A 27736-nucleotide genomic window follows, 5' to 3' on the forward strand; every position below is an offset into this window, starting at 1 on the left:
CAGGCTCCAGGAAGAGCAAGTATGCAGACGTCATCAATCTCCACATCAGGGCCGATCTCCGCTGTCTGAAGGTCTTCATCCGAGGGCAGACGGCCAGGATCTCCGAGATTTGCATTGAGGGTGTGAAAGTATTTTTATGTATCATTGGACTGGATTTAACGTGTGAACTCCCTGCAGGTGTCATATGCGCACGCGCACAAAGTCTGACTGACTCTTACTTGTTACCTTGCAGGGCTGGTGTCCGAGGTTCTGATGAGGAAGAAGGAGATGGAGGTGCTGACCAAGCTGAAGAACATTGTGATCCTCGACTGTGACGCAGACACGCTGTACAAGAAGGTGTGTGTTCACGTGTGTGTTTTAGTGACCATGTTTGCATTGTTTATTTTAAATGTTTTATATTTCATTTTTATTCTTTCTGTATATAATTTTTTAATCTATAAATCCTGCTTCTGTAATTTTCAAATTCTTTTGCTGCGATAATTTACTATCCACTAATTTTGTCTTCTCCCCCATCAGGCTGTTTCTATAGCAGACAAGGAGGTCTTTGACTTCCGCATGGTGAATTACACGGACGCGACAGAGGGCGACGCCTACCTGGACATGTCTCAGGTGAACATGGGCGTGACGCTGACGGTGGGCTGCATCCAGCTCATCTACCTCAACAAGTTCGTCTCCTCCATCATGGTAAGAGGGAAGGCTCTCTGTCGCACTGCAGCTGGCTGGTGTTATAGAAAACGATTGCACATGATGAGACATAAATAGCATGAAATGTCGGACTCATTGTGTGCACCTCCTGCTCCCCAGGCGTTCATCAACAACTTCCAGGAGGCCAAGGAGGCTCTGGCCGAGGTGACGGTGCAGGCGGCCGAGAAGGCGGCGTTTGGCGTGAAGGAGCTGGCGGAGCGGAGCACTCGCATCGCGCTCAACGTCCACTTCAACGCGCCCCTCATCTTCGTGCCGCAGTCGTCCACCTCCACCAACGTCATCGTGGCCGACCTGGGTCGGCTGTCGGTCCGCAACCACTTCGTCAAGCAGCCCTCCAAAAGCGACGCCGCCATCCCACCTGTCGTCGACGTCATGAAGGTCAAGCTGACTGACCTCAAGATGTACAGGTTAGTGCTGTGTCTGTCTGTTGGTCTGTGAGTGGGTATGTGGACCAGTTTTAGACTTTCTCTGCCATTTTCTCAATGTCTGCGTTCTATTAGGAGCACGTACGTGGACGGCAGCTTCCAGGGAGAGACGCAGCTGCTGAATCCTGTCAGCCTGGACCTGGAAATCCAGAGGAATCTTTCATCCAACTGGTACCACAGCATTCCTGACATCATGATCATGGCTCATCTCAAGCCCATGATCGTAAGTGGCGCTGAAGTGACAGTTGCCGTTAGTATAAAAAAATAAATGAATTAATAATTCAATTAAATGCTCCGGTTTCTATCAGTTGATCCTGAGCCAGGACGACATGACGGTGTTGCTGAGGACGCTGAATGAGAACCTGTCCGAGAAGTCTGACGCCGTCCAACCGGCAGCCCATCCCGGCCGCGACCAATCGCTCGACTCTGAAACCAGCAAAGAGTCTCAAGGCCCCGGATCCGCTGGAACAGGCAGCAGTAAGCACCCACAGTTAAAAAGTTAAAGTCCCAGTGATTCTCACATCCCGAAGGATGAGTTAATTTGCTTCCCAATTGAGATACTCTAGAAAGAACTGCGTCACACAAACATAGACATAAAAAGTGTCATGAAATGCAAAATAACAAATTTCAAACATGCAAATCAAAATGTGATTAATCACAGTTAACTATACAAAGTCAGAGATTAATCTCAATTTTAATGAATGAATCGTTTCACAGCCCTATTTAGAACCCCAGCGAATGCTAATGCGTCCATTTAACACTTTGCTGACTGTGCAGGCAACACGGTGGTGACCGCGGCTGTGGTGGAAGCACACAAAACCACCAAGCTGAAGGAGGCGCTCAAGTTGGACTGCAAGTTTGACTCCATGACACTGGTGCTGTTTACTCCCAATGAGAATTCGGTAACGCAAGCCACACACACACACACACACACACACGCATATGTGCGCACACTGGTTGCACTCTAATGCGTCCCGGCTGTGTGTCGCTTGTGCAGCTGCTGTCGCTGGATCCGCACCACGAGCAGCTGAAGCTGGCCGAGTTCACTCTGGGCACCATCTCCACCTCCGTCCATATGTTCTCCGATAACTCCATGAAGGCCTCCGTCAAGCTGGACTCCTGTTTTCTGGATGATAAGAGACCCAACGTGCAGATGGTCACACCAAGGTGATTTAAAAAAGAGAGAGAAAGAAAGAGAGGCACTTCTTCTCTGCAGTCCTCACTCAGCCTTGGCCTCCCCTCCCCTCCCCCAGGATGATCGCGCTGCGTCCCGGCGCCGAGCAGAACGCCATGGTGCAGGTGAAGTACTCCCAGAAGCGCGAGGGCACCATGCTGGAGACACTGGTGCAGGACGTGCACCTGTGCGCCAGCATGGAGTTCCTGCTCACCGTTGCCGCCATCTTCCGCAACGCCATGGAGCAGGGCTTCCAGCAGGCGGCGCCGCAGCCGAGGAGCACCTCCGGCGCCAAGAGCGGCAACACCTCGGTCCAATCCAAAGAGCCCTGTGAGTCTTGGCCGCCACTGACTGACAGCAGAAGAATCCATTTATTCACCAACGCCTTCATTTTTGTCTTTGACATCCTCCGCTGCAGCTCCTGTCGTGGTGTCAAAGACGGAGATGAACATTCTGGTCCGAAACCCAGAGATCGTGTTTGTGGCCGACCTGACACGGGCCGACGCTCCGGCCCTGGTCATGACCACACAGTGTGAGGTCGTGATGAAAAGCAGCGCTGAAGGATCCCAGATGACAGCCGTCATCAAAGATTTGAAGGTTTGTTTTTTCTGTTGGGTGGGGGTGGGTTTGTTGTTGTTGTTGTTGTTGTTTTTAATTAGTTTGTTGTGTTTTGTTTTTCTTGCAGGTGGTGGCTTGTCCCTTCCTGGCGGAGAAGAGGAGAAATAATGTGACCACGGTGCTGCAGCCGTGTCAGGTGTTCTTCAAGCGAAACATGTACCCGGCATCCCCGGAGACCATGGACATCTCCATCAACGCTCTCACACTGAAGGTTACTGTACCGCACCGCATCATCAGAGTTTATTTATTAAGCTAACGCAATGTAGAAATGTTTGTTTCAAAAAGAGAGAGAGAAGGAGAAATGGTCTTTTTTTGTGCTGATACGTCTCTTTGTCGGTTCAGGTGTCTCCCATCATCATCAACACCGTGATCACCATCCAGTCGGCGCTGACACCCACGGCCGAGACCCCCGAGGCTCTGGACAGTCCCGTCCCGGTGGACCTGTGGGAGAAAAGAGGCTGGAAAGAGCTGAAATTCTGGTTCCTGGAGGAGGAATGCGACAAGGACACAGCCTCGCTGGCCCCGCTCATCCCGAAGGGGGAGATGATGCAGGTATTTGGGCTCTAGTGCGACTCTGCAGGATGCGCTGCCGGTGCCTCAGTCTTTTCACATGCAGTGCAGTTGTGAGTTTGGAACAAGTGGTTACCAGAAAGGCCGGCGTGGTTTCACCGACTGTCCATCGTCCCTGCAGGTCAGCATCAAGTCGATCTGCGTGACCCTGGAGGCGGGCGTGGGACACCGCACCATCCCCATGCTGCTGGCCAAGTCCTGCTTCCACGGACATGTGACAAACTGGTTCACACTCATCAGCATCCACAGCCATCTCGACATGGAGGTAATTTTTTTGTTTCTCCTCGACCCTTCGATGCTGATGGCGTTCTTAGGAGAACAAGAGTTTGAACCACTTGCTTTGGATTGAAAACTTTTCTCGTGCTTGGGTTGTTTTGCCTGCAGGTTCACTACTTCAATGAGATCATGGGAGTTTGGGAGCCGCTGCTGGAGCCTCTGGAGGACGAGACCAAAGACAGCTTCAGACCGTGGAGCCTGGAGCTGAAGGTACTCGCTCATCACAGTACATCCACAGTAGCGCAGTGTACCAATACTGAGAAGTCCTTATAGGCAAGTCTTGCTATTACCAAGAAGACCAGGGGCCTCATGTACAAAAACATACCCCAGGTTTTATCCTGAGCTTCTCTGCTAAAACACTTGACGCATCGTCCAACCAGATGAAGAAAAAGCCGGTGAAGTTCACCGGCTTGTCGGATGAGGTGGATTGCAACGTCCCCGACTACAAGACGGTCATCGTGGTCAGCAGTCAGGACCAGCTCAACATCACCCTCTCCAAATGCGGACTGGCCATGCTGGGAAACCTGGGCACGGTAAGAGCCGGCCGGCGTTCGTCATTTCCTGGGACGGTGGAGTCGCTCAGCGTTGCCGCTCCTTCCTCTTCTGCAGGCGTTTGCCGAGGCGGCCAAGCAGACAGCCGAGTCCTTCCAGAAGGACGAGGCTCCGTTCCTGGTGAAGAACCGCCTGGGCGTGCCCGTCTCGGTCCGCCACAGCGAGATGTTCTGCCCCATCGGCCTGCAGAGTGCCAACTTCTCCGTGGAGCTGCAGGACGGGGAGACTCTCAGCATGGACTACTCCACCACCACGGAGGCCGACCAGTTCTCCGCCATGACCTCCCTCAGTGGGAAGGACTACTACATTCAGCCCAGTAAGCATCGTCGCGGAGCTCGGAGCCTCTGAATCCCACCCGCTCTCATTTAAACTCATCCCTCACGAGCTGGTCTGCTTGTGCTTTGCTCTCCCCCTCAGCGCCGTTGGGCCACACCTCAGCCAGCGTCATCCCTCTGATCAAGGTGGGCCGAGGGATGTACAGCGTGATGCACAAGGACTCGGGCGTCACCCGCTTCCTGGTCTGCCAGATCTACTCCATGGAGGGCAGCAAGTACATCAAAATCCGCTCGCCTTTCCAGGTTGGTGACCGACAAACGGTTTGGATCCCAGCATCGAGATGCCTTATTCCAGAATGAATCTCCTTTAAAGGTTCAGTGTGTTCATTTTTTTTTTTTTTTTTTTAAGAAGCTCTGTATTTAAGGAAGCCCGTCTGACATGTCATATTTATAGCCTTTCTGTCCTCAAATACCAGGCTTCCTGGTAGTTAATGGCAGTTAACTAGGAGCAAGACCCTTATTGCTCTATGGATATTATATATATGAGAACTGTTCTAAGGGTAGGAAAACCAAATTACTTTATTGTACTGCGAGTGTACACTTTTATTAATGTATTTATGGGCAGTATGTTAAGCGTTTACCACTATAAAAATCATAAATCAGGCCAAATTTTACACACTGGACCTTTAAAGGCTCATCTGATCTAGTTTGATGCGTAGAATCGTATGAAGAAAGGCAGTGCAATTTAAGATTAGGAGATAACCTGCAGCCGCCCGAAGAACTCATTGGCCAACTTTACATACTTAATTTTTTTTTTTAAAACTCTATTGATGCTAATGATGTCTCACGTCTAATTGCTTGCCCTGCTTTCATACAGATCATCAATCATTTCTCAATCCCCTTCAAAGTTTTGGAAGGATCGACTTATCTGGGCACAGCCGTGCCCAACGAGGAGTTCTGCGTCCCGCTGGACTCTTACAGGTCAGGGCAAACATGCATGCACACACACACACACACACACACACTCACCAGACAGACATGCAACCCCTCTGCTTCCTCTCTTCTCGTCCACCTGTCCGTCAGGTCGGAGCTGTGCCTGCAGCCAGTGACCGAGGACGACGCCGGCCAGCAGGTGGAGCAGTTCGACTGCTCCGAGGGCTTCAGCTATGAAGACGTCAGCAACCAGCAGCCAGAGACGCACCTCAGGCAGACGTGCCGGCGGCGGGGGGCCGAGGGCGGCGTGCTCATGGTAAACATCGTACCGATGAAGGACACGGTGACCTTCAAGCAGACGGGCGGCGTCGGGGAGAATTTCGATGTGCCCTTCGTGCTTCACCTGTGGCCTTCTATCCTGCTGCGCAACCTGCTGCCCTACCAGGTCTCCTACCAGCTGAAGGTACGCTCCTCCTGGTTGCCATCAATTAGGACCTATTGCGTTGCATTTGTCAGCAACATTTTCATTTCCATTTACAGGTCATTTACATTGTGAATCACATCAAGTTTTTTGTTGTCTTTCAACCAGATCTTTACTAATCTAAATATAGAAAACATATAGTGGTTCCATGTTGCTTCGTTGATTGATTTGATTGATTGATTATTGATCTATTGTCTTTATTTCGAAGATGTGAACAATAAATGAAAAGATAGATACAAGATAGAAGATTCAAGAATTATAGATCGAAAGTACGTCTTTCAAGACTAGACAAGCTATAATAAATATATAAATTCCTGTGAAATATCTCCCAGATTTGAGAAGTTTTTTCAAAATTAACCAGCAACCTCGCTGTTGCGTATTATCCCTGATTGATGGATCGATTAACGCTCAGTGGTGCCCTCTGCTTGCCATTTCACAGGACAGCGGTGTCTCAGCCCCCGAAGCCATTCTTGACCCGGGACACTCCATCCAGCTGCACTCTGCCGTGGTCGACCAGTCCAAACTGGACCTGCGCCTGCTCAACTACTTGGCTCAGGACTGGCAAAATGAGTACAGGTCTGTTCCCCGCATCTTCTCCTGCACCTCAGCCCCTCGCTCCAATCTCTACAAGAGCGACACACCTCTATTCTTGATGTGTCTTTTTGACTTTTCCTCTCTGCTGGTTGCAGCCTCAACAGCGGCCAGGAGGAAATCAGCTTCATCCTCTTCAAGTCCCTGCGAGAGGACGAGGACGACTGCGACGACGTCAAGGACTTGAAGAAGCCCGAGCTGGACATCGCTGTGCACGTCCAGTACGAGCAGGGACAGATGAAGGTGGCCATTCACTCTCCGTACTGGATGGTGAACAAGACGGGGCGGCTGCTGCAGTACAAGGCGGACGACATCCACCGCAAACACCCGCTGGACTACGACATGCCGCTGCTGTTCTCCTTCAAGCCGCGCTACTTCCTGAAGAACAACAAGGTACGGAGGGAAGATGAAGAGGAACGACCCTCAGAGGTCGTTTGTGTTCACGTCTTGTGTGTTTGCTTTCTTTCTTTCTTCATTTAATTCGGACAATGCACATTAATCAACATATCAGTGTCAGTATCTCTGTGAAGGTTCTCAGTCATCCAGCTCATCTTGAAGTAGAAGTGTTAAGTCAGGGAAACTGGACTGGTTCTTGCGATCTTTGAAGACATTTCTCGCTTCTTCTCGCTCCAAAAAGAAGCTGGATTCGAACCCAGAGCCGCCACTTTTAGGCAGCTGTGGTTTCATCGAAACGATGACAACTCTCTTCCATGAGCACACCTGACCTGACATCACTTCCTGTTGTTTCCCTCAGGTCCGTCTCATGATCTCAGACAGCGAGCTCTCGGACGATTTCTCCCTGGACACGGTCGGCAGCTACGGGGACGTGAAGTGCAAGGGCCGCTACAAAGACTACCTGGTGAGCTTTGAGCTCCCCCTGCTGCTGGACGTGGGGAACTGCGGTAGGTCTCGTGCCAAAGCACGTCTACAGTGATGACTTGTGTGCTCGGCCTCAGGTGGGCGTGAAGATCGACACCAGCAGCTTCAGCCTGACCCGCATTGTCACCTTCATGCCCTTCTACATGCTGGTCAACAGGACCAAGCAGAGTGTGTTTGTCTGCGAAGAGGGTCAGGACAACTGGACCGAGGCTGGACCAGAGCAAGTCGGTGCTAAAGTTGCCTCTTTTTTTTTCTTTTTTTTTGTTTAATTCACATTTCATGGCATCTGTCAAAGTTCCAGTGTGTTAGATTTGGAAATTTTGAAGAAGAAACAGCGACATCAAGTGGTTGCATTTTAGAATGCAGCGTCTTTCACTCTCTCTCCCCCTCCTGAGCTTGCCAGTGAGCTACAGCAGCCATACCTGGATACCTGGTCCACCTTCTTCTTCTTCGTTGGTTTATTTGAAGACGCGAGCAATCACTCTAATTAAGAAAGGTGCTGTCAGACAGCTGGGTTGTCCACACCAGGCTTCCTTACAAATATGGCAAATAACTGGGTGCAAGACCCTTGATCAACGTATATTCTTATATGTATATGAGAAGCGTTCTAAGGGTAGGAAAACTAAATTACTTTCATTGCACTGCGAATATACACTTTTCATAATTAATGTATTTGTGGGCAATATATTAAGCTTCTACCAATTTTGGAATCATAAACACACTGGACCTTTAAAGGTGCCAAGCTGCGGATTTCCTGTGATTCTCTCCATTTTTCTGTTCTTGTTGTTCTTCTTGCATACGCAGTCTGCCATCCCTTTCTGGCCCGAGAACGACACCAAGCGGCTGAAGATCAAAGTGGAAGGTTGCGTCCTGCCACCTCGCACCATCGACTTCACCCGACCTGAAAACTGCCTCCTGCTGCACATGGACAATTCAGTGAGCAGACAAACCTCCTCCCTCTAAACTAATGTATTATGGGATGTCTAGGAAACAATGTTGTTGATGTGTTTCTGCAACTTATACTTATTGCTATGATTTTTTTTTGTTTTTTTTTTTTTTAATTGTCAGCATGTCATTGCTGTGCTAACAACACAATAACAAAAAACAAAAACTTGCAATAGAAAAGACACGAGTGGACTCCCAAAAGTGATTTTCATGGTGGTGGTGCAGGTGGGCGGGATCATCGTGGACGTCAACCTGTCGGAGCACTCGGCCACCATCCGATTCTCCGAGTACCACGACGGCGCGGCGCCGTTCCTCATCATCAACCACACCAAGGACCAGACGCTGCACTTCCACCAGAGGTGAGCCAACACATGCACACAGCCCCTCCCCCCCTCCAGCCAGTCGTCCTCAGCCCCATCACACCTTTGAAGACAAAACCAAGCGGACCAGCAAAAAAATAAATAAAATAAATAAGCTCAGCAGCTGACAGATTTAATGATGCAGCAACTGCTGTTTTTTCTCCTTTTTTTTTCCTCTCTCCCTGCAACAGATTTGAACAGTTAAGTCGCTGATTGTCCTTGTCGTTGTTTTGTTTTTGCTGATGTCCATTTTGTGTGTTTGTGTGTTTGTGTGTTGTGGGTCACACAGCGTCCTGACAGATACCACCTGGGTGGCCGATGAGCTGCTTGACCTCTCCTTCTCTGGAGAGGAGGACAGGTAGAAGGATTTGGATTGGAAGACAGGGGGGGGGCGGCTACACTCCTCTGACGCACTCTGAACTCAGAAGGCCGGAAGGATTTAAGTGGTGGAAGGAATTTGATAGAAAAGGCGCTGCATTAGTTGTTTGCTGTTACAGAATGAGCTGTTTTGCACAGAAAAAAAAACCCAGCTGACCAGCAGCAAACAAACAGTGCAGCGCTGCAGTGTGAAGAAACTCTTGAGTGCAGCGTGCGTTCAGGAGGAAGAGAGGAGATGAAGATGAGTAGAAGTAGAAGACTGATTCAGCCTCTGATCCTAGTCCATGTGTGTGATCTGCTCCCCAGCCCTCTGATCAGGGCACTGCTTGAAATATGCATTCTCAAAATCTGTGACCTGTTTCCTGAAAATTGTCCTTTTAAAAATGAAAAAGTGGAAATAATGGTTCAGTGCTTGAAGCTTTGGAAGGCAGATCTGCCCCAGAGTGAAACCACCGCATGCCAGTTTTAAGAGATGTTTCCCTGTGAAGAGGCAGCAGAAGGAGCAGTTCAGACATCAGGACCAATTGACTCATTTCTTCTTCCTTTCTTTCTTTTGGTTCGTTGTCGATCGTCGAATCCACTCTTCTAGTAGAACCCGCTAGTTGCGAATGCCGCTGACGGGATGGGATTCTGCCGGTGGAATCGCACCACCTGCTTCTCTCAGTTGTTTTCATGGTTTATTCATGTATTGGTTTATTTTTTAACCTTCTCCATCTGTGGAGTCCGACTCCTCATGGTCTGCTTCCTCATGTCTCTCTGTCTGTCTGTCTGACTCGTGGTCATCGCCAGCGTCTCTCCGCAGGACGACCTCTTCTGTGTTTCTGTCTTTATGATTCTGTCCGTCCGTACATGTGTGGGAGCAGTTCAGTGATCGTGTCAGCCTGTTTCTCCCCATGGCTGTAGATCCTCGCTGACTCGGGGCTCTCTGGCTTTCATTGTGGTCCGTTCTACTGTCCCACTGTGCCGCCGCTCGTCCTCCCTCATCCTCAATCATCCGATTGACGTTGACTTGGCTTTCAGTGGTGGTGGTGGTGGTGGAAGATGATTCATTATTATTATTATTTTCTCCAGTAAACATACTGTGTATGTGTGTGTGTGTGTGTGTGTGTGCGCGGCTCTGCTGTGCCTGCAGCTCCCAGAAGGAGGCGGAGCAGGAGGAGCTGGAGGCGGGGAAGGCGGCCTACTACACCTGGACGGAGCCGACGGGCTCTCGAGAGCTCCGCTGGAAGTGTGGCAGCTACAGCGGGAAGCTGAGGAGCGAAGAGGTAGTTGACACACTCCCTCTTCTCCAGACACAGAGCTTTAGTCTCCGTCTCTTAAGTATTTAAGTCTCTCAAACACAAAAAACACCTGTATTCTCCTGCTAGAGGGTGTCATACGTGTGTTTGCAATACAGAATGAATTCTTTCTCTCTGAGAGTGAGCACTGTTGTGGAAAAGAGCGAAGATGCCGATGCAGGAATACTGAGAGAATAAGTAATTTAATGAACAGAAAATAAAAGGGATCGGAGCTCCGAGGCACAAGCACAGTACAACCAACAGAACAGACGCAACAAGGGCAACAGCTCAAATGAATGCTAGTGCAAGTGCCAAGAGGAAAGGAGGAAGAAGGTCTCTTATACAGTGGACCGGGAGAGGATAAGATAAGGAAAGAGGAGGGGAGGATGAGAGGAGACAAAACAACGAATACATCACCCTGGCGGGCCACGAGGAGAATGTCTCGAGACGGTTATACAGTGAGACATAACAGATTACACGGGATGCCAAGAATACTTATTTTCCATTACAGCACTTAAACTCGCACTTCTTTAAATCAGCCCTTTGTGATGTCACAAACGGTGAGTGACAGTGCTCCCAGTCAGGTGTTTGGTTCTGCCCTCTGAGACCACCTTGGAAGTTCCAAGAAAACTTTTTTTTTTTAAGCGTAGTCCTAAGTGCTTATACGTAGGAGGCTGTAAGCAGAGGCTTAAATACTTCTAGTAAAAAGTCTGTATAAAAAATACAGTTGGGATAACTTCAAAATAAAGTTAAATCATGTTACAGAATGTCAGTTTTGCTCACTTATTTTCAAATGATTCTATGGAGCAGTCAATACAGGGCTTTTTTTTTTCTAATGCGGTAACATTGCGGGCAGATGAGAAACGGTTTAAACATTGCATGTATGTATCTTTCAGGACCTGCGCGAGGACATCAACAATGAGGGAAACCTCTTTGTGATCTCCATATATGAAGGCCTCCAGCGTGTGGTGCTGTTCACCAGCGAGGAGCGCGTCTACAAGCTGCTCTGCGAGAGCGAGAAGGTACAGCTGGCCGAACAGGAGATCATCCTGTCATTGAAGAATGTGGGCGTGTCCCTGGTCAACAACAACAGCAGCCAGGAGGTGTCCTTCATCGGGATCACCAGGTGGGAGTCGCACTTCAAACTGGACAGACAGACAGACAGACAGACCTACCTACCTGCATACTTTTGGACTTACCTACTCACCTACACTGTGTCACTGATCTGGGTGCAGCTCTGATGTGGTGTGGGAGTTGAAGCCGAAGAAGAAGGGCCGCTGGAAGACTCTGAGCACCAAAGAAGCCGACATGCTGGAGAAAAACTTCAAGGAGTACGTTGAGTGCAGCCCAGTGGACCACGCCATCGTGGACCTGGACAACAGCTACCAGGTCAGTCACCTGCCCTGCTGAAGGAAAAACATTCACAATTTCCCAGCTTTTGAAAGTGGGTTCATGACATTCATTCATTCATTCATTCATTCAGGTTTGCTTCACCCCCAACGGGATGGACATGAAGATGCTGCAGCCCTGCAGCGCCCCCCTTAGGAGGCACTTCCTGCCGGGGTTGAAGGTGGAGTACAGCGTCTCGTCTCGACAGAGTTCCTACCGAGTGCAGGTCCACCGCATCCAGGTCGGTCAGAACCTCCAGTCGACTCCTTACGTTCCTCCCATGGATCAGCAGGAACCCACCTGTGTGTTTCCTTCTGCTGCAGATCCAGAACCAGCTGCCCGGAGCCATCTTCCCCTACGTCTTTTACCCCGTCAAACTGCCCAAGTCCATCACCATGGACTCAGGTCTGCTCACATCACGCTCATCTTCTTCATCCACGCCGCTTCCACTGGTTTGTGTTCTAATCGTTTTATGTTCTTTCCAATGGACAGAGCCCAAACCTCTGACTGATATCAGCATTGTGACCAGGACAGCAGGACACTCAGACATCTCCAGAATAAAGTAATATTTAATAGGGTTCTTATTTTTTTCTTATTCTTTTCTTATTTATTGTTATTTTTCATTGGTGATGACATTGCTGCTATTGGCTCACAAAGCATTGATAATGTTTCTGTCTTGGGTTTCTATTGCTGCTGTAACAATCTCAGTTTCCCCCTTTGAGATCAATAAAGTCTATTCTATTCTGTTTTGTTTTATTTAGTCAGATTTTCTGACAGGCAGTCATGTGTCCTCTGCAGGTACTTCAAGGTGCTGATTCAGGAGATGGACCTGAAGCTGGACCTGGGCTTTCTGTACGCCATCTTGGATCTCTTCACGCCAGAGAACGCCAACATCGTGACTTCAGAGCAGGAGGTCCGACGCCTTCCATCAGGATCTCTGTCTCCAGCTCGGGATTTGGTTTTAATCTATAAATCTATACGACCCCGCCCCCAACCTGTAGGTGGAGTTCTTTGAGAAGGACGTGGAGTACATGAAGACGGAGCTGAACACGGTCTACGCCGCTGACACGTCTCCCGTCAGCCTCTACGAGTACTTCCACATCTCCCCCATCAAGGTTGGTGTGTGGCAGCAGCAGCAGCAGCAGTCAGCTTCACTCATGGGACCTCAGTCTCAGCACCGCGGAGCCTCATTGTGTTGTTTTTTTTTGTTGTGTTTCTCTCTGGGCAGCTGCACCTGAGTTTCTCTCTGAGCACCGGAGGAGAAGACGGCCTGAAGGAGCAGCGGGAGAAGGAGCTCATCCCCGTCCAGTCGCTCAACCTGCTGCTGAAGAGCATCGGAGCCACACTCACCGACGTACAGGACGTCGTCTTCAAGTACACAACTACACGTTGTTGTTGTTTTTTTAATGTGTTCTTAATGTCAGTGTGTCTTGATGGTAATTTTCTAAATGTGTTTGTGGGCTTTGTCAAGAGAAGAATGTCCGTCACCTTTTGGGACAGACGGTAACGCATGTCTCATCTTCTCTTCTCCGTCTTCAGGTTGGCCTTCTTTGAGTTGACCTTCCAGTTCTGCACCACCCAGCAGCTGCAGTCGGAGGTCATCCGGCATTATTCCAAGCAGGTAACACACACATATGCACACGCACACACACACACCTGCACAAAAGGCAATTAAAAAAGAGACAAACGCAGCACAAAAGGCTTGAAAAAGAAGAAATGCCTCCTGTTTCTTGTTTTTTCTGTGTCTCAGGCCATCAAGCAGATGTACGTGCTGGTGCTGGGCCTGGACGTTCTGGGGAATCCCTTCGGCCTGATCAGAGGGCTCTCAGAGGGAGTGGAGGCCTTCTTCTACGAGCCTTATCAGGTCAGTATTCATACGTTTTTGCACGGCTCTCCTGCGAGAGACTCCTCCCTCCTGGTGTTTGACTGCTTCTCTGTTCTCCAGGGGGCCATCCAGGGACCTGAGGAGTTTGTGGAAGGAATGGCGCTGGGGGTCAAGGCCCTGGTGGGCGGAGCCGTAGGTGAGCTTCACTGAAATGAGTTGTGAAAGCATAAAAAAGGCATCCATCCGAGAAATCTCCTATTTCTTTCATTTGAAAGCATCTTTTTCATGCGTTTTTGTTCCGGTTTTGCACCTCAGATTCTGTTGTACAAACTTCCATCCATGTTTGACCCCTATGTCGATCTGTAGCTGCAGCGTCACAGTCAGGGGAGTGGGAGTAATAGCTTATTTCACCTTCCGCCCTCCAGGTGGCCTCGCCGGCGCCGCCTCCAGGATCACGGGCGCCATGGCGAAGGGCGTGGCCGCCATCACCATGGACGAGGAGTACCAGCAGAAGAGGAGGGAGGCCATGAACAAGCAGCCCAGCAGCCTAAAGGAGGGGCTGACCCGCGGAGGGAAGGGACTGGTGTCGGTACGCAGCCGGACCACCCCGCTGGTTCTGTTGGAGCGGTGGTGGAGGGGGGTTCAGTATTAGGGTGAAATATCACAGTGATTGTATGAAATGCACCGTTTAGTTTTCACTTGTCACAGCAACACTGTAGTGAGACTGGATGGATGGGTGGATGGTTGAGTGGGTGGGTGGGTGGGTGGGTGGGTGGATGGATGGATGGGTAGATGATGTGGTGGAGGTGCAGCCCCCTGACTCCGCCCTGTCTTCTCTTCTGCTCCCAGGGCTTCGTCAGCGGGATCACCGGCATCGTCACCAAACCCATCAAAGGTACGTTGCTGCTGTGGGGGTGAGACCAGCCACACTAGCGGGGGTGAGACTGGGCCGCTCTAGCGGGGGTGAGTGAGACCGGGCCGCTCCAGTCGGGGTGAGACTGGGCCGCTCCAGTAGGGGGTGAGACTGGGCCGCTCCAGTAGGGGCAGCTCCAGTAGGGGTGAGACCGGGCAGCTCCAGTAGGGGTGAGACCGGGCCGCTCCAGTAGGGGCCGCTCCAGTAGGGGGTGAGACCGGGCCGCTCCAGTAGGGGGTGAGACTGGGCCGCTCTAGTGGGGCTCTCACACTCCCATCATGCCTTGCAGGAGCCCAGAAGGAGGGTGCGGCGGGCTTCTTCAAAGGCGTGGGCAAGGGTCTGGTGGGCGCCGTGGCCAGACCCACCGGGGGCATCATCGACATGGCCAGCAGCACCTTCCAGGGCATCAAGAGGTGAGGGAGTGTGTGTGTGTGTGTGTGTGTGTGTGTGTGTGTGTGTGTGTGTGTGTGTGTGTGTGTGTGTGTGTGTGTGTGTGTGTGTGTGTGTGTGTGTGTGTGTGTGTGTGTTGACTGTGTGTTGACTGTGTGTGTCAGGGCTGCAGAGACGTGCCAGGACGTGGAGCCTCTGCGTCCTCCTCGCTTCATCCATGAGGACGGAGTCATCAGGCCCTACAAGCAGAGGGAGGGGCTGGGCAGCCAGATGCTGCAGGTGGGACCATACGTCTGTCTGTCTATCCATCCATCCATCCATCACACCTGCACCTCTCTCATTGTCATGGTCTCATGGTCATTGTGTGTGTCTGTGTCTGTGCGTGAGTGCGTGATTTTCAGTAGCTTATCACTGTTTGTCAATTTCTCCAACTGAGAAAAGTGAATCCAGTCTAATCCATCTCCAGCCGACCAGTCTGATTCTGGGGGGTGTGGGGGGAGGGGGGGGTCGGGTGTGGTGGGGGGATGTGGGAGGGGGAGGGGGGAGGCGCAGATAAGCAGCAGAGTTTCAATTCAACGTCTTCAAATGTGTTTTTGTGTTTTGCTCCTCACCCTGTGGCTTCTCTCCTGCTGAACACCCGGCTGCCTCCAGCTGCAGCGTCTCTCTCAGCTCTGGTTCACTCTTGCTCACTCCCTCTCACTCTCTCTCTCTCCCACTCTCTCTTAAACTTCATCTAGCAGTCCTGCTGGCTGCAGTGGCTGGTGGTGTCTCTCTCTCGCTGGCAGGTCAGAATCACTGATTGGCCACCAGTTGAAGTCTAGACTAGAACAAAATAAAGTGACATGATGATCATCTGGCCGTGAAGAGTGTGTGTGTGTGTGTGTTAGTGTTAGTGTGTGTGTGTGTGTGTGTGTGTGTTAGTGTTAGTGTTAGTGTTAGTGTTAGAAACCCCTGCTATATCTTAGTTACAGTCAAAGGTTCCATATTCCAGCTGTTTTTAGATCCTAATCCTCAGCAGAACAAACCCTCTGAAGCTCCCCAGTAAACGGCACATTTAGCCCTGTGTTTACAGCCTCCTGCAGAAACGCTGGGTTTTAGCTTCCTGCTTTAAAAAAAAACAACCTGACGCTTAGCATAACAGGGCGCTTCTCAGCGACATCACTTGGTGACATCACTAGGGGATGACAATAACATCCGATCAGAAAGTGACTTTGGCAGAATGTGGGACCTGTTGGTGTCAGTGTGTGGCGTCTCTGCGGTCGCTGCAGTCCTGGGCTGCAGGTGTTTGCGCCACTGACATAGAAACTGCAACATTTGAGGCTCCGCGTGTCCGTTTTACATATAAAATAATAACTCAATGGTTGATTGAAGGCAGCGTTAAGAGAAGCGCAGCTGGTCTGTTGCCGGTGTTGACTGGTCGCAACAACAGTCGGTCTGTTTCTGTGTGTTTCTTTGTGTTGTTTTCAGTGCTGCAACAGTGTAGTTTCCCAATTTGAGATGAGTAAAGAAGTACGTCTATTCTAGTCTATTCTCCTTCTGGCCTGCGGAGGGCGCTGACGTGCTGTGTGTGTGTGTGTGTGTGTGTGTGTGTGTGTGTGTGTGTGTGTGTGTGTGTGTGTGTGTGTGTGTGTGTGTGTGTGTGTGTGTGTGTGTGTGTGTGTGTGTGTTGGGACGCTGACCCTTGTTCTCTTGCTGTGTCCACAGACCAGGTTGACCCACAGTGTGCAGCGAACCAGTGGCTCAGAGGATGAGTGTGATGACAGTGAACCGTAGAGCAGCAGCAGTAGTTGTGTTGTTGTTGTTGTTGTTGTTGTTGTTGTGTTGGTAGGGAGGTTTTCACTGAGGTTCAGTCCTCTGCACCTGGAGTCAAGTCACTTGCTTTTTAATTGAGTTCTTTCCCCCCCCACTTGTGTCTTTCATTCTTATGTACACCATTTTGTTTTCAACATCAAGCTTTTATCATTTCCCACCAGTTTTAAACCTCTTCTTATTGACAATGGAATGACTCGTAATTAAAGAGTCGTTTTTGTTCATTCTTTTGTTCGTTCCAACATCTGCCACTGTCTGTTGACATTTGTCACTGTCCTCATTTCCTAATAAAGTCATATCATATTTTTCCAACTCTCACCTTCAGTTTGTTTTGTCTCATTCCAACTTTACTTTCATCATCATCGTCATCGTCATCGTCATCAGAGCCAATGCTGTTTATCACAAGACTGATTGGATGTTTCCTCGAAGTCCAGCAGCGTCTGCTCCGACTGCGACTGCAGCAGCAGCGTCTGCTCTGACTGCAGCAGCAGTGTCTGCTCCGACTCCAACTGCAGCAGCATCTTCATCTTTTCTGTCTTGTTTCCTTCCAGAGAATCGAGAACGGACGTTTTGCCAAATACAGATACTTTGCTCACGCCAAGGTGAACGACTCCGACTTCCTCATGATCACCAAGCGGTGAGTGACTCTGGCTGCATGCAGCAGCAGCAGCAGTTAATACTACAAATCCCAGAATGCACTGCTGGTATTCTGGCAAACTTGCGAGACCATCAGAAATGTTTTCTTTCTGCACCTTTTCTTGCTCCTCCCAACGCCTGGGCCTGAACTGACTGTGATAACTGGTTTATTGTTATTTCATTCTAAATGTATTATCAGCCAGGTCACTGTTGACATTTAAATCAGATGCCTGTAAATAACAATTTATTTATTAAATAACAACATTTTATTTATGTGGATTTTGCAATATGAACTTATTGTCTAGCATTAAGCTTTACTTTCTTCCATATTCAGCGTTGAAGCCAAACTCGTTCGGCTCCATGTAAACACTGTTCTACCTGGGAGGAAGATTTTTTTCAATAATATTGGCCTGCCAGCTTTGTCCAAACTTTAAATTTTGGCCCCGCTGAGTGTCTGAGTTTGACACTCCTGCTGTAAACAGAGGGCTAAGAATACATGTGGCTGAGTGGAATTGGCCTCTGGAAAAAGAAATCTCTTATTTGTGTGTTTTGCAGGGGAATCTTCTTTGTGACCAAAGGCACGTTTGGCCAGCTGACGTGCGAGTGGCAGTACCTGTTTGAGGAGTTCACCAAGGAGCCCACCATCGTGGAGAGCCGCCGCCTTCGCATCGAGGCCAAGGTTGCAATCGCACTCCCACACGCTGCGCAACACGCGTTGTCCTCCGTAGTGTCTTCTCTGTTTTTTTTGACATCACTCTTCTCGCGTTGTGTGTTGTCGCGCTGCAGGAGAGAGTGAAGTCTGTCTTCCATGCCAAGGAGTTTGGGAAGATCATCAACTTCAGAACCCCAGAGATCGCCAGGGTGAGCCTCCCCGCCTGCACACTCCAGGCTGATACACGTGTTGTCACACACTTGCCGAGTTTCCATGACCCCTAGAATTGCACAAAAACCTCTCAAATATGGCTGAAGGTTTTTGACGCTGTCACGAGGTGGTGGAGGAGATGGCGATGGACACTCATGTCGCTCGACTAGCTTGTGGGTTTAATCTCGCGGTAACGTATCAGGTGACCGAGACAAGCGCCTTGACGTGCGTCAAGAGTTGAGCGTTAGGTGGACGTAACGGGAGAGAACCCGGTAATTTTTCAAAATAAAATTGTTCACTCAGATAACGAATGAAACGGGATTCATTCAACAGAAGTTAATTATTCTTTCTGTCCGGCCCGGTACCAAATGACCCACGGACCGGCAGCGGTCCGCGGCCCGGTGGTTGGGGACCACTGACGTACGGGGTCACGTGACCAGTCACTTGGAAATGGTGCATTAGAGGAGGTGGAATATTTTTTACAAGTAATCAAAGAGAAAAATGTGTCAACCGTTATTGACAGTAAACAACATGGAAATGCAGATTTGTACAAGAAATGTTGTACCTCCATTCTCCTCAAAGTGGCGTCTCGCGGGACGAGATTTTACGGCTTATGTGCTTCACACCATTCGACGGAAAACGCCTGCAAATCGCAATTGTATTTTGCCGAAATTTTAGAAATATTAAAAATATTTTTTTGGGGCCAAAAACGGGAATGGAAACGCAGCTGCTGATTTGGTTCTCACCTTCACTTCCTCTCTGGTGGTTTCTCTTCAGTGGGTTCTGGACAAGCTGGAGGACGCCAGAGAAAGTCTGCCCAAGTACTGAACCACCAGGCCAGGATCAGTCAGTCACTACTTCACAAATAGTAACACACATACACACACACAATCAGATCTGTGTGCGTGTGGCTCAGTGCCTTTGCTTTTGCATGCTCTTTTGTTTACCTCTCTGTGTGTGAGCAGCATAAAACACACACACACACACACACACACACACACACACACACACACACACACACACACACACACACACACACACACACACACACACACGCACGCACACACACACTCTACATTGGGATGTGAAAGGCCAGAGAGAAGTTTTGTGTGCACCTGCCTGCAAAAAAAAAGAAAACTTTCGAAAACTGAGTGGTGTTTATTTCAGAGCATTTATTTTTTAAACAAACATCCATCGCTCGCTCGCTCGCTCTCTCTCTCTCTCGCTTGCTCGCTCTGTCTCGCGCTCTCTCTCTCTCTCTCTCTCTCTCTCTCTGTCTCTCTCTCTCTCACACACACACATACAAGTCGCTCATTCTCAGTGTGTTTGGAAATGTGCGACAGACAAATGACACTTTGGCCAAAGGAAGCAAACGTGTTGCTGTTGTTGTTGTCATTGTCGCACACTAAAGAGTTGCACTGTGTTCATTTCACTGGACTGTAAAAAAGGGACAAACTAATGAGAATGAGTTGATTTGTAAATGTTTTCTAAAAAGAGAGAAAGAGATAAATATCCATGTGTCCACCTGCAGCCAGCCTCTGTGTGTGTGTGTGTGTGTGTGTGTGTGTGTGTGTGTGTGTGTGTGTGTGTGTGTGTGTGTGTGTGTGTGTGTGTGTGTGTGTGTGTGTGTGTGTGTGTGTGTGTGTGTGTGTGTGTGTGTGTGTGTGTGTGTGTGTGTGATTGGGGGGTGGCATGCTATTTTTACACCACAGTCCTGCACTTGTCAATGTGCTGTAGAATCCAACTACTGTGTACATACGTGCGACAGTCGCTCACACAAGGTTGTGTGTCTGTGCCATGGCATTACAGATTGTAATTGTGTCGTTTTTATGTTTTTTATACCACATATATATATGCAATGCCGATACGTTAAATGAAATATGCAGAGGAAAAACTATATTTAAAAGAGATGAATGCTAATCATTATCAGCTGCTATTGTTTATTTTCGAGCTCTGCCATTGGGTCATGGGGTGCACTGAGAATGAATATGACTTATTTAATATTATCACTTATTTGAAAGTAAAAAAAAAAAAAAAAAATCTTTGCCAGTGGCTTGATGTTTTCCAAAAAATAATAAAATATTTCTCAAAGTTTTCAGTGTATTCTGCTTTTATTCTGTCGAAAGGAAGCAAGGTACTCGCACTTGTCACTGTTTATTGAAAAGAAAAACGCCTACCGACTAGAAAGTTTCTGTTTTCCTTTGCTTACATTTCAAACAAACTCTGTGATTTCTTGAGTAAATAAGGCAATCAGAGGCTAAAACAGAGAGAAGAGCAAAGCTTTCTGCTCAACTTTGGACATGAAGCTACTGCAAAAAAAAAAAAAAAAGACTTAATATGATAAAACAGGTTTAATTAAAGTAAGACTACACTCAAATTGTTCTGAAGAAATTCCTACACATTGGTACCAGGTTTGTTCAGAAACCGCCGACATGCCACTGGAAAGACTTCATCGTGTGTGTTTTCAAAACTTCCTCCAGTCTGCGGTGGATGTTGTCGCTTCCACCCATGAGACACATTTACCCCCACCTGGTTTAAAGTGTCGAGGCCTCAGTGCTTCACGTCTCCAGAAACATTTACCTTCATATTTTGATTCGACGACTCCTGTAAAAGGACCAAACTGCAACATTAAAAGTAAAAACAAAGAAAAGATAACTACTAACTCAACGAGTTGCGAGCTCTGTTCCCGTCCCGCCCCTGTGTGGCTACACCAGGTTGAACTCCTTCAGGTTGTGCCGCAGGATGGTGTCCTTGACGGCCACGAAGACGAAGCGGATGTTCTCGGTGTCGGTGGCGCAGGTGAAGTGGGGGTACAGCGTCTTGTCCTTGTCCGGGTTTTGCTCCTGGTACATTTTCAGGATGAATTCTTGAGCCGAGTTTGGATCCTGCTGAGGTCCTGCACAGTCGGAGTGAAACCGCCACAAAACACGTTAGCTTTCCAGCCCACCACCAGTAACCTTTCAACTGCCTGGGCAACACCAGGGTGTCATTCACAGCAAATACTTTGAGCCACGACTGCTGGAACTGATCATAGGACTGCAGTACTGCACCCCCTGCTGGCGAGGTGCTGTAGCTGCAAAGCAATCTTATCATATAAAGTGGCTACGATGATATTGGCTGAATAATATTATTATTACTAATTAATGGTAATATTAATAGTAGCCTGAAGCGAAATATAGGATTTTTTGGGGACTTTTATTTAGTTGTTTGGGTTTATGTTGTTCTGCTGTTAATATGATGCCATGAAAAGTTTGCCTTCTGCACTGCATTATTATAATGTTATATATCCACTTAATATATATTATATATATTAATATATTACTTAAACTGATAAAAAAAAAGAAAAGAAACTAAGACACTTTCAGTTCTGTAGATGATCCAACATGTAATGGCTGGGATACTAATGTGGCATAATGAAGTGAACCGAACCGAACCGAACCGAACCAAGACTTGGCATTATGTTTGTCGGATGGCAAATGGACTGACCTGTGAATTCAGGGAAGTACGTGGCTAAATGAGAGTGCATGATCTTCTCCTTCAGGATGTCGGTCTTGTTGAGAAACAGAATGACGGAGGAGCGTTGGAACCAGGGATACGTGACGATGGTTTTGAACAGTGCCTTGCTCTCCTCCATGCGGTTCTGCCGCAAAAAGGACGAACAGAAACACGTTTGCAAGGGTCCGAAAGGTAAAAAAAATAAATAAATCGATGAATAAATTCCAAACTTGACATCTCTCTCACCTCGTTGTCGCACTCCACCAGGACCTGGTCGTACTCGCTCAGCGCCACCAGGAAGATGATGGAGGTGACGTTCTCGAAGCAGTGGATCCACTTTCTCCTCTCCGACCTTTGACCCCCGACGTCCACCATCCTGCCAGAGGGTCCCATTGACTAAGTCTGGTGTGACCAAATCAGCGTCCGTGTAGTGTGGCTGTGAATCGTGGCTCACCTGAAGATGACGTTCTCCATGTCGAAGGGGTACTCGATGATGCCCGTGGTGGGCACTCGGACCCGCAGGATGTCCTGGAGGTCGGGTAGGTAGGTGGGCTGTGAGATCCTGTCCAGGTTGGAGAGGTAGCTGCCGAGAGAGGGCACACAGTGACTCACCTCAAGGTATCAACCATCCACAGCCTCACCTTTGCTCCACTTTTCAGAAAGCCTGCCGTTTAGAACTTGGACATCAGGGACGTGGCCCTGAGTGATGTCACACGGGGCAGCAACACCTCCCTCATACTCCTTTCAAGTTACTAGCAAAGCCCCCAACCAAGCGTTAGCTCTGTGCAAGACTTCCTGACCAAAAAACGGCTCTTGTTAGCATATTAGCACATGGGGTAGGGTTGGAGCCCTTAGGAGGTGAAAGGTCTTGAAGATAGCACAACCAGCCCAGTTGTCTCCTCTCCACCCTTCTATGTCGAGAGGACCTGGATGACCCAGACCGTTCAGACTGGGTGGATGATTGCGACTCACTACTTGGTGGAGTCGGACAGCTGGTACTCCCTCCTGCGGTCGTAGCACTCCTGGATGGCGCTGTCGCTCCATAGACTCTTGATGGCGGCCGCTAACTTCGGCTCCAGTTCCTCCACCTTGTCCACCTCCACCTGCAGCACCGCGTCTGCATGGCCCTGCAGACACCAGTGGACCAGAGGGTTGAGAGGGTTCAGGTCAAACTAGAGCCTTTAGGACTGTTTTGGAGAGCCACCTCATAGGAGGAAAAAATATATCATGGGATGTGTAGAAAACATGTTGCTTTAATGTCAATTGAAAATGAACCGAAGCAAAGTTGCAACCAGAACCAGTGTCTTTGAAGCACCGCAGTATTTAGTTCTTCATTGAAATGGATTGTTCTGTTAACTGAATGAAATTCATTGGGTCTTCATAAGGTATATATTATTATGAAAGTTTTTCTTTTATGACAAACAGGGCAGACTGACTTTGATTCTTGGAGATGGACTGAAGGTCCTACATCAAAATCTTAACCAATGAACCTGAGGTGGAGAGTGGTGTGCACACAAGGATCTTCAGCCAAACAAGGAAAGGTTTCTGAGTGAAAAGTGAGTTTCCCCACTTGGCGTACCAGGTGGGTCCCTGCATACCAGGTGGGTCTCTGCGTACCTTGTTGCTGGAGTCAGAGAAGGAGAGGCAGAGCGTTTCCATGGCTCGGATCATGGTCTGCATGGACAGGTAGATGTTCTGGAAGACCAGCTTGGCGTAGCTCCTCTTGTCCTCGTCAGTGTAGCCTCCTCCATGGATGATCCTCATCTGTTTGATGAAGGTGCTCTTCCCGCTCTCTCCAGTACCTGCACAGACAGTCAGCTCACTTCAAGCCTCTTTGAGGGAAACTGCACCACACTTTCAGCATCATCCATCCAAGACTGAGGTTCAGCCATCAGGGTGTTTCTCATGGTGGTGGCCTTTCTGTGGTGGGGGCTCTTGCAACAGTGCTGCTTTAGCACATCGGGCGCAAAAAACACCAGCACACAATGTGATGAGTCAACATTCATGGTAAATTCATTCTCCACTGAGTCTCACAAGTTTTATGTTTTGGCTCATTCAGGATTTTACAGTTTGAGCTTTGGATGTTGTCATCTCCACTGCATGACGCTTCAACTATTTGCTTAACAAATGCATTTCTGACTGGAAGTTACGTGTGTGTGTGTGTGTGTGTGTGTGTGTGTGTGTGTGTGTGTGTGTGTGTGTGTGTGTGTGTGTGTGTGTGTGTGTGTTTGAGAGAGATATCCTGCTGCTGCAAGCAGCGAGCCTCCAGAGGTTCTGGTTTGCAGCCTGTTTTGCATGACTTTGTCAATCCTTGACTCTTTTCATCTTAGCAAACTCGGCTTATACAAATGGTCTGCATTTGAATGCACCTCTTTTACAAGTCAAGTTTCTTCTACGTGGATGAACTTTGGTTCAGGCGCTCTACAGGGCTCCTTCCTTGGCCCTTTATCAATATATTCTTCTTCTATACTTCTATGTTTTTATTTGAAGAGCTGAAAAAGACTTTGGACTCCATCAGCTTCATGAAGTTGTTCACACCTGGTCAAAACCAACCAGGTCATTCCCCTGGCTCTTCAATCCATGATTGTCCTCATCTATCCTTTACGACGGCCGTGCACACTCTTATTTTTACATGCCTCGTGCTTTTTAATTGGGCTGATCGGCAGCAACCTGATAGTCTGCCTCCAAAGAAACTTCTATGTTTGAGAGTAGCGGAGTTGAAAGTTTGGCTACCCTGTGGTTCTTGGTTTGGTTTGGATTTGCATGATGTTTGCATGAGGTGCGCCAGTAGCAGCTAGCTGCGGCTCTCCAAGCACACCGCTCCCTGGGGCTTGGGCCCGATCCTGGTCCAGCCCAGAACCCCGGTGTCCCAGAACCCAGGCTCCCGCCGGGTCCAGGTTCTGTTCTCTGAACCAGCTCCAGTCTGTCTGAAGACTGAGCACTAAAGCAAGAACGCTAGGAGACAGACACGTAGAAGACCTGATGCCAACCAATAAAAAGGCCATGAAGCCGTCCCTGGAAATACGACAACACAGTATTGTGAGTCTGTGGACTCGTCCAAGCAGAACCTCCATCCACTCGTTGACAAGAGATCAAGGTTTCTCCTTATTTGTCATTCAAGCTGTTTCTGTGTCCAGACACAAATGGGGGAAAACTCTGAGTTACTGCTGTGTGCTGCACCGCATCCAGAGAACACACACACACACACACACACACACACACACACACAGAGAGAGAGAGAGAGATAGGGAAACGGAGAAAGCAGCAGGAACGTTCTTCATCACAGAATATCTTGTATGTGGCAGCTAGAACGCATAAAACAAGCATTTTTTTTTCTTTTTTCTTTTTTTAAATTGCACGTTTTCATGGAGAGATTAACAAAAAGTTCTTTGGCCAGTTTATTTAAATGACTGATTCAGGCACGCGTTTCCTGTCAACTAACTGTTTCCCTGATGGAGGAAAGATCTGTGTGTGTGTGTGTGTGTGTGTGTGTGTGTGTGTGTGTGTGTGTGATGCCCACCCAGCAGCAGCAGCTTCAGCTCCCTGCGGGAGTCCCTCTTGTCTTTGCGCAGCTGCTTCTCGATCTCCTCGCTGATCCGCTGGTTCTCTCGGTCCTCTGCTGACACGCAGCAGCCAGCCATCGCTGCTCCGGTCCTGGCGGGGAGAACCTCCTCTGGGGCTGGAGGAACCTCCTCTCAGGGTGGGAGAACCTCCTGTGGAGCCAGTAGAACCTCCTCTGGCGCTCGAGAGCCTCCTCTGTCTGCTTTGCCGGGAGGGAGAAAAATACCTATTCCCTTCCTTCTTTCCTCCTGCTCCTCTTCTTCTCCACTTGTCGTCCCAGAGAGGAGAAGCTGCGGAACGCTTTCCACCGTTTCTTCTCCTTCACCTGGAGATGCGGTTCTATGATCTGGTTCAGTTAATTCTTCCCTTTATGACGCGCTGACCTCCCTGTGAAACGGCTCTGACCTGCGGTCTGTGTGGAGCCACTGGTTGAACGTTATCCAGCTGCTCCAGGAGGGCGGGGCGTGAGGGGGCGGGGCATCACCGGAACCCGAAGGAAGAGGAGTCAGGAAGTTCATCCATCCGGAGTTTGACTGTTTGTTTCCACTGTCAGAGGGACAGACCAGCAGGAATAGAGCTCGGCTGTGTTTATTATTATTATTATTATTATTATTATTATTATTAATAATAATATTATTATTATTATTATTATTATTATTATTATTGTTATACTCTAGGCTTCATTGAGCACTCCTTGACGTCTCTGCTGCCTTTGCCTTTACTGTAATGTCTTTTAACAGCCACTAGGGGGCAGATAGGCTGTTGAGTACAAAACCTTGTCCCCACATAGAGGGGCAACAATTTGCAAGTAAACAAATGTATATTCAAAAATTATATCATAAAACTTTGTACACGTAGATTATCAGGGTCATTTGTTCCTATTCTGATTGGATGGGGAGCAAAAGACAAGTAAAACAAAAGAAAAACAAGAAAAGTTGAGAAATGTTAGTAAAGGTGGAGGAGTACACACCCTAATATGTACTGTCTGCTATCAATAGTATTAATAATAAAACAATACCATTGAGACTGAAGGTTAATATCAGACTGCAGATTTCTTTCTATTTATATATAAAAGAAAAAACAATTCAACAGGTTACCTACTTACTATACTAAACTACAGTACGCTATACTATACTAAACTACGCTACGCTATACTACACTAAACTGCACTATATTATACTATGCCAATTAATTCCTTCTGCAGATTCTGCACTTGTGAAGCGAACCAGCGTTTCTCTGCTGAGACGCCAAAGTTTCAGAAAAACACAAATATTTCTTTACACCGGTGCTTAAAAAAAGGAAACCAATGCAACGTGTAAATAACGTATTTTCTTTTCTTCCAAAATTGAATTAGCCATTAGACATACGATACAATTACATAGATACATATTTTCAATACCGCACATTCAGTCTGCCAAAAAAAGTCATGATTACAAAGCCAACAGGGATGCTGCCATATATGTATATATATATATATATATATATATATATATATATATATATATATATATATATATATATATACATATATATATATATATACATATACATATATATATACATATATATATATATATATATACATATATATATATATATACATATATATATATATATATATATATATATGTGTATTTATATATATATATATATATATATGTACATATATATACATATATATATGTGTATTTATATATATATATATACATATATGTGTATTTATATATATATATATATATACATATATATATATGTGTATTTATATACATATATATATATATATATATACACATATATATATATATATATATATATATATATATATATATATATATATATATATATATATATATATGTATATATATATGTATGTAAAGAGAGAGAGAGATGTATGTACAATGATTATAGCATTCATAATTGCACTATGCCTCAATAAATGTAAATTACAGGCTTATGTTCTTGGGAATACTTCAAAACCAAACCAAAAACAAGACTTAAAGCAACGCTGGAATGAAATGGCTAGATCAGAAGAGCCAATCAGAACCAAGGGGGAGGGGCAGCTCACTTTGGTACAGGTTCACCAAACCCCCCCAACCCCAACAGGAGCAGCCAATCACACGTCTGCGTGTCTGCTCCGACATCCTGGCTCGCGAATGCCTCGCGATGCCTTCAGGTGCCGCACGGACAAAATTCCTGACTGTCCAACAGCCAATACAGGTGGGGGGGTATCTCGCCCACCTCTATGTGTGTGTGTGTGTGTGTGTGTGTGAGGGGGGGGGGGACTGGTGTGAGAATACTTTAGTGGCTGATAGTCACTCTGTGGGTAGTCTGCTGCTGGACTGGGTTTGGCATCAGCAATAAATACACCATCATATTATAAGTCGTCATCATCATCATCATCATCATCATCATCATCAG

General features: G+C 47.8%; 3 protein-coding genes across 7 annotated transcripts in view; 1 reads left to right on the plus strand and 2 right to left on the minus strand.

The window, feature by feature from the left end:
- vps13a (vacuolar protein sorting 13 homolog A) overlaps positions 1 to 20356 on the plus strand; it is a 31812-nt gene extending 11456 nt beyond the window's left edge. The window contains exons 30-75 of one of the 5 annotated variants that reach the window (XM_076047089.1): positions 4 to 120; positions 233 to 336; positions 517 to 684; positions 805 to 1112; positions 1206 to 1353; positions 1439 to 1607; positions 1908 to 2032; positions 2128 to 2297; positions 2384 to 2634; positions 2723 to 2901; positions 2990 to 3133; positions 3265 to 3474; positions 3614 to 3757; positions 3877 to 3978; positions 4149 to 4301; positions 4378 to 4636; positions 4738 to 4898; positions 5473 to 5576; positions 5679 to 5991; positions 6449 to 6585; positions 6699 to 6993; positions 7355 to 7459; positions 7557 to 7703; positions 8284 to 8415; positions 8650 to 8783; positions 9073 to 9141; positions 10294 to 10426; positions 11335 to 11564; positions 11674 to 11827; positions 11922 to 12068; positions 12151 to 12232; positions 12320 to 12389; positions 12626 to 12740; positions 12829 to 12942; positions 13056 to 13201; positions 13367 to 13448; positions 13578 to 13691; positions 13773 to 13848; positions 14078 to 14241; positions 14502 to 14547; positions 14855 to 14978; positions 15120 to 15234; positions 17316 to 17401; positions 17956 to 18079; positions 18187 to 18261; positions 19040 to 20356. In XM_076047089.1, coding sequence (XP_075903204.1) covers positions 4 to 120; positions 233 to 336; positions 517 to 684; positions 805 to 1112; positions 1206 to 1353; positions 1439 to 1607; positions 1908 to 2032; positions 2128 to 2297; positions 2384 to 2634; positions 2723 to 2901; positions 2990 to 3133; positions 3265 to 3474; positions 3614 to 3757; positions 3877 to 3978; positions 4149 to 4301; positions 4378 to 4636; positions 4738 to 4898; positions 5473 to 5576; positions 5679 to 5991; positions 6449 to 6585; positions 6699 to 6993; positions 7355 to 7459; positions 7557 to 7703; positions 8284 to 8415; positions 8650 to 8783; positions 9073 to 9141; positions 10294 to 10426; positions 11335 to 11564; positions 11674 to 11827; positions 11922 to 12068; positions 12151 to 12232; positions 12320 to 12389; positions 12626 to 12740; positions 12829 to 12942; positions 13056 to 13201; positions 13367 to 13448; positions 13578 to 13691; positions 13773 to 13848; positions 14078 to 14241; positions 14502 to 14547; positions 14855 to 14978; positions 15120 to 15234; positions 17316 to 17401; positions 17956 to 18079; positions 18187 to 18261; positions 19040 to 19090 — 6596 coding nt within the window. In that variant the 3' untranslated portion in view covers positions 19091 to 20356. Of the gene's footprint in view, positions 1 to 3; positions 121 to 232; positions 337 to 516; positions 685 to 804; positions 1113 to 1205; positions 1354 to 1438; positions 1608 to 1907; positions 2033 to 2127; positions 2298 to 2383; positions 2635 to 2722; positions 2902 to 2989; positions 3134 to 3264; positions 3475 to 3613; positions 3758 to 3876; positions 3979 to 4148; positions 4302 to 4377; positions 4637 to 4737; positions 4899 to 5472; positions 5577 to 5678; positions 5992 to 6448; positions 6586 to 6698; positions 6994 to 7354; positions 7460 to 7556; positions 7704 to 8283; positions 8416 to 8649; positions 8784 to 9072; positions 9142 to 10293; positions 10427 to 11334; positions 11565 to 11673; positions 11828 to 11921; positions 12069 to 12150; positions 12233 to 12319; positions 12390 to 12625; positions 12741 to 12828; positions 12943 to 13055; positions 13202 to 13366; positions 13449 to 13577; positions 13692 to 13772; positions 13849 to 14077; positions 14242 to 14501; positions 14548 to 14854; positions 14979 to 15119; positions 15235 to 15695; positions 16609 to 16659; positions 16973 to 17315; positions 17402 to 17955; positions 18080 to 18186; positions 18262 to 19039 lie in introns of those variants that run through there. The other 4 variants (XM_076047090.1, XM_076047091.1, XM_076047093.1 and 1 more) reach the window with 4 other exon arrangements.
- LOC142902215 (guanine nucleotide-binding protein G(q) subunit alpha) overlaps positions 1 to 27736 on the minus strand; it is a 64225-nt gene that overhangs the window by 21531 nt on the left and 14958 nt on the right. The gene's annotated exons all lie outside the window — the stretch shown is intronic.
- Positions 20595 to 25752, minus strand: LOC142902216 (guanine nucleotide-binding protein subunit alpha-14-like). Its single transcript, XM_076047096.1, has 7 exons — positions 25278 to 25752; positions 23375 to 23559; positions 22730 to 22884; positions 22212 to 22340; positions 22004 to 22133; positions 21749 to 21902; positions 20595 to 21158 (listed from the first exon to the last, which is right to left on the minus strand). Exons 1-7 carry the CDS (start codon positions 25396 to 25398, stop codon positions 20968 to 20970), a joined length of 1065 nt encoding a protein of 354 aa, XP_075903211.1. The 5' UTR covers positions 25399 to 25752; the 3' UTR covers positions 20595 to 20967.

This window comes from Nelusetta ayraudi, unplaced genomic scaffold (genome assembly GCF_046127955.1).
Source record: "Nelusetta ayraudi isolate G7.1 ecotype Tasmania unplaced genomic scaffold, CSIRO-AGI_Nayr_v1 ptg000092l, whole genome shotgun sequence".
NCBI lineage: Eukaryota > Metazoa > Chordata > Actinopteri > Tetraodontiformes > Monacanthidae > Nelusetta > Nelusetta ayraudi.